At 32.9% G+C, this 6,000-nt stretch overlaps 1 protein-coding gene across 4 annotated transcripts in view; it reads right to left on the bottom strand.

Moving 5' to 3' along the window:
* Nucleotides 1-344: 344 nt before the first annotated feature.
* The window catches only part of DACH1 (dachshund family transcription factor 1), a 375,540-nt gene continuing 369,884 nt past the window's right edge, over nucleotides 345-6,000 (bottom strand). For all 4 annotated transcript variants that reach the window (XM_040540578.1, XM_040540569.1, XM_040540595.1 and 1 more), the window contains one exon: nucleotides 345-1,158. Coding sequence is in view for 2 of the 4 variants with exons in the window: in XM_040540569.1 (XP_040396503.1) it covers nucleotides 1,121-1,158 (38 nt within the window). In the remaining 2 variants the exon portion in view is untranslated. The remainder of the gene's footprint in view (nucleotides 1,159-6,000) is intronic.

The raw sequence follows: 6,000 nt of genomic DNA, 5'->3' as shown, positions 1-6,000 counted from the left end.
TGCTCAGCCACAGTCCATTCTTAAAAGTGCACTAATCAGGGCACTAACCAGGGCTCAATATACAAATAAAAGTGGCTGATACAGAATTCTGACTTGTTACCAGATGCTTAAGATCTCATTCAGTAATACTGTAACTCCAGGACAAATATTTACATGCCTGCATGCGTTAAAACTAGAAAGTTATCTTTCTGACCAACAGGGTGACAAAACAATGTTATCTAAAATTTTCATTTCCTAAACGCTAGTTTTCTACTGCATACATAATACCTTCCTTGTGTGATTTGTGTTATATACTGTACATGTGACCAACAGTTTAATAAGAAGCAAAGTCTTTTATTTCATAAACCCCTGCCAGTTTACAATGAGAAATTATTACTCTTTTTATTGTATTTTTTTATTATTATTATTATTATTTTAGGAAAAGAGACTTTGTGAACAGTAAAACAATTTCTTTACATTCGGCTTTTTTTTTTCACTTACACAAAATTCCATTTTACTTAATGTAGTCTAACATACATGTGTTGGTCTCTTGGAAAGCATGTGGAAAAATGTCTTTAGAAGAAAACCCACGATCATAGTTTGAAAACTGAATGTATCATTTTTTTTCTTTTTCTTTTTTTCCTTTTTTTTTTTTTTTTTTTTTTTTAATAAGAATCCTCTTATGCCCTCTCCAAGTTCATTTCTGAGCTGTCATGCTGGTTTTGGTATGATACAACAGTCCATAAGTGTACTTGGACACCACTGGAAGGATCATTTGATGTGCTCAAATATAGAATCATTAGAGGAGGACAGAGTTTGCATTCCTTGAAAGAGGGAATACTCAGCCTTGTTCTGACCTGCCTGTAGTTTTGGTACAATAGTCCGGTGCACAGATGCAGATTTTTGCTGTAAGAAGAACGCTATTGTACATTTACAAACATTCTCTAGATCTCCAGGTTGAGCCACAGGAGATAACCAAAGGAGGACACTCTTGAAGAATTCCTTACATTTTTGAAGAACATTGATGAATAAAGTTGAGGAAGTTGCCTTGAAAACACTTTGTTTCCACAGAACTCCTTACGGGTGAATGTCTTACTGCAAAGTTCTTTACCATAGCACAGGTATCTTCAGCAGGAAAAATTCAGTACATGACAGCAGTTTTCAAATAAAGTCTTCCATCTAGAATATGAAAAAACAAACATTTCCTTTATATAATTATATCTGCAATGAATCAAAAATAAGGGAGAAAAAACATAAGATTTAAAACAGCATAATTCTGTAAATTGCCACCTACCTTAATTTGTGTTTTAATATTAAAAAAATAAAAAGATTGAACATCATCATTGTTATTTCATGTGACAGTGGTCAAATTAGCACCATTAAAAATTATACACACTTTTCATGTTGTGAATACTGTAGCACCTCCTAAAGCTTTAATATATGCTGTACTCATATCAGTGTGAGGGCACTAGGAATGTAGGTGGAGCCCCTGTGCATGTGTTTTTACTGATATGCAAACTTAACTGAATAATGCTGAACAGCAATTATTTCCTTCATGGTTGCAGAGCAAAAATACTCTTGCATGCAATTGTTAGTACTCCCATCACTAAAGGCATAGCTCATACTTTCTGATTTAGCTATGTTGTTAAATATACCATGTAATGTAACCATTGTGCACATTTGTAGCTATTTATATAGAACCCAGTATACAATATTTAATCCATATCAGTGAAGTATAACCTCCTTCCCCCATAAATGAGATTAACTGAACAATTACTATGTTAAAGATGTAAGCATGTCTTTCTCACCATTCTTTTCCACCCAAGTGAGGAGCGTATATTTAAGTGAGATATGTGTGATGGTGAGGGAATATGAGAAACAGCAAGCTCACCCATCTAGTAACTGTTGACCTATATAAACTTGAAGAGGCATAACATATTTTCACCTAATTTACAAATATAAACTAAATCTTTCTTCTCTGGGAACATAAACATCTTATACTCATAGTAATACAAAGATTAAAAAAAAAAAAAAAAAAAAAAAAAAACAGGAAACAGACATGATACATGCTTATTTTGCTGTACTGCAGAATATAAATTGTTTCTCTCTTGTGAGTAAAGCACATTGTGAAACATATTAATTCTCCATGGTGCACAACTATGAAATACTACTTATATTTTAGACTGTAATCCATCTGAACGTACAAGTAGTAAGTCAACTCCTGAAGTCTGCACGAACTCCTTCTTTTGGACCAAGTGAATTAGATCAGCATATATTTATAAAATTTCAGAGATTCTTATATCTGTTTTGGTTTTCTTAGTTTAACCTCTTACTCCAAATTGTTTGTTGTTTTTTTTTTAATTTGTAAAATTTTGAATGAGATCTTAATACACAGGAAAACAGTTGTGTGCTAAGAATCTATATAAGATTACTGAACTTTTTCAAATGGTTAGCTATTATTGAAATGTGCAGCTTCACTTCCACAGACTTCCTGTAATTGCTGAGAGAAAGAAAAATTTAACTAGAAATTAGACAAATGTACATCACATATAGCTGAATAAATACACCCCTTCTTCACACCCTTTTCCAATTTTTATTGTCTGGTTTCTATCAAAACTGCACAGGAAAAAAAAAAAAAAAAAAAGAAGAAAAGAAAAAGTGAAAAGAATCTCTCCCACTGTCACAGTGATTCTTATCTAGTGTCCCTCTGGTTTTACATTTTGGTACCCCTTTTCCCCACTTTTTTTTTTTTTTTTTTTTTTTTTTTTTTAATATTCCAAGCTCTTTTTAGCAGAGTGGATGATGACCTTCCCACCACTTGGAGTGCTTCCACTCAGAACCATTTCCACATTCTCTTTGCTCTTTATAGTCTTTGTGTACTGAAAAAGGATTAAAAAAAATTTGAGTAAAGCCTTAAATAATTTTTTATTCTTCTTTGATGCATGAAGAGAGCTACTAAAATGCTTATGGGAATTCAAGAGAGAACAAAGCTTTGAAAGCGAACTTGGTGAAGCTGAAGGCCTGGTAAACCATCTCAAAGAAAACCTGCAGCAAGTGCTGCAGCAAGCCAGAGCTACTAGAGGCTATAGTCACATATAATTCTCCTACACATTTTGAATAAACACAGTAGACATTTACAGCACTAAAGCTGTCTGGATACCTCTGTACAAGAATTACTCTGTATGTATACCAGCACTTTGGCGATCTTGAATGCTGACTTTCTAATAAGTGCTATGCATAATTCCCACAACTAAACATTAAGATAACCTACAGTCAGTAACTTGTATTTTATTTTACTATATTAGGTCTCCACATACCTTTTTAAATGAAATATTTATTGAAACATTCTGAATTAAAATTGCAGCTGTAGGAAGATGAATCCTTGTAGAAGCCAACAAAAGATCAACAATCTGGAGAGAACAGCAGTACATTTTTAACAGCCTGATATATTTTACACTGCTTAAGAACCCTATCTGGCAGTGATAGGAGATAGGCAGTCAATAGGAGATTTTTCATTATTAATGGAAGATGCTATCAGAACCAGTATTCTGTATCTATAGACAATGAACAGTAATAGAAATGATCAGCTTTACAAAGCATCTCTCTTACAAAGTAGGACGATACTTGTTTATACAATTTACTAATATTTATGATGGATACATACAATAAACATAAATCTTCCTGTTCTACTACCCGTATGATAGATTATTAAAAGGGCATCATCTGTATTCATAATAGACTTAAAATGTTATATAGGAACTCAGCAGCTGATCTAATATCATTGCTAGGCTTCTTATGAAATATTCTCTATTAACTTGTTTGACTAATTTCCTTAGCATATAGGAGAATGCAGGAAGAATTTGACATAACAATTTTAACATCAATGCTGTCATGTTTTGATGTAGATAAAGTACTTTCATGACTAAGTCATACTTAGTAAGAGTTTGAAATATGATAATAATTGTAAATTAATTCCTTTATTTTCTCAAGATTAGTCACAGGAAAAATGAGGCATCAAATGAATATCCTTTTCTTTATAAAAGGTGGCACGTATTGTGCCAACACGGAAAAAGTCACAAAATGGAACTGCCTACCACCCTCTCAAAATAATCATGAGTTTGGGCAAAGAAGAAACAAAAATAATTTCTTTATACTTTTCTTCTAGTATGCTCCTGTCTGTAGCTGAGAATTTCATGTAGCCACTCATGAAGAATGTACACAATGTAAACAGCACTGTACTTCCAGAAATAAGATGACTTGAAACTATGGTTGGAAAAAGAGAGGTAACTCCCAGCTTTGAAGAGGAATGATAACTTTGCACCATGTGGTGACCAAATACTACAACTCTATCTGATTGGTGTCCCTTTTCCTTTTCCAGACCCTATTCCCTTCTTCCTCACTGTTTCCATCTCAGTTCTCACTGTCCAAAGTTTCTTCTAAATTACTGGAACTTCTCAATGTTGTTTTCAAAGCCACCTAAATCACTTTGCCTCTAGGTGTAGCCAGCGTTCCTATCTGAATACAAGTGGAGCATTACCACTGATAGCCCTTCATGTTTTCAGGGCTAAAATCACAAGCAAAATCTACAAGTCATGACATAACTATTAATCCTAAATCCCAAATCATGAGCATACATACCTCTGCTTCCTGCCTGCAGATCTGCTTTTATTTGGTATATGCCTACATTACATTATTTTCTATTGTTAGCAAATGCAGAATTCATCTATATGCATAAAAAAAAACACTTTAAGCAAAACAAATATGGATTTTTCACATGAACATAGATATACGAACATAAACATATACTACACAAACTCTCACACGCACAGAGTATTCTCTAAAAATGTTTAAATAGTCGGAGTGTCCTTTTAACTTGCTGAAAATTGTTGATCCATAGTAAATTATCTCAGAATTATATACTTTAACACGTAATATAAATACATATAATATCCTTTCATTCATATGAATTCAAGCAAAAACACAAATTGGGAAAATACTGCTAAATTTCTAAATAGAATTGTGCATGATTAGCAGATTGTCATCTGTTTTAATTGCTCTTTTGCAAATGGCAGTGTTCAGCAAGATCACATAAGCTCATGCTTGCAACTAAAAGTGAAAACACTACTACTGTTAAATCTCATTTGTTTTGGGCTGTGGACTGAAATGACAGAAATTCTAGCCAGAGTAAGGGAGAATTTTTTAGATCAACTCTTTGTAATTAAAACTCACTTTGAGGTTTTTGAATGAACATGCACGAGTAGTTATAAGGTCATAAATGTTACAAAAACAAACTAACAACAACAAAAAAATGGATCTGGCATAAAAGTTTGCAATGCTGAAACAAATCATATGCCTTAAAATGCATTTCCACAGAGATGTCAACTTGGGGATGATTCACATTACTGTTCTATGGACAGCCTATAGTATATCTGTGGGCCTAACATTTTATTGAGTTAAAAATATAAAGCCTCTTAAATATTATTCTCATTAATATGCATCCTTGTAAAATGATAAAATTCCACAATTAAATGTTAATTGTGATTTTAGTTGTAAACTAAATAAATCATACATTAGATGATAATTCGTGTATTTCTGTCATTCACTGCAAATCACATCAGGGATTTTTGCCATCCAAACATCATATTTTAGATTGTATTCTGAGAGCTAATTTAAAAATAAACATAATAACAGTGATAAACATGACTATCATAAGAGAATACTGCAGTCTTTATGATAATCTGCAAATCAACATCAAAGCTGTGATGTCACACCTGAGTTTAGTCAGTTGATACCACAGAAAAGAGTACTGAGGAAAACTCTCCACAGTACTTGGGTAAGGTGTTTCCTACAGAATAGGAAAAAAAATCACAGAATTTATGGCAGAGTGTCGCAGACAGCTAATAGAAAGAAACCCACAGAGTTTTTTTGCTTTAAAAAAAAAAAAAAAAATGTATGAGAAGGAAAATGAATAAGGAAATCAGGAATCTCAGTGGAAACTTTGGAAAGGTAAGATGTCAAGAT

This window comes from Cygnus olor, chromosome 1 (genome assembly GCF_009769625.2).
Source record: "Cygnus olor isolate bCygOlo1 chromosome 1, bCygOlo1.pri.v2, whole genome shotgun sequence".
NCBI classification, from domain to species: Eukaryota; Metazoa; Chordata; class Aves; order Anseriformes; family Anatidae; genus Cygnus; species Cygnus olor.
The sequence above is the reverse complement of the archived record's forward strand: the minus strand, read 5'-3'. Positions and strand labels throughout refer to the sequence as shown.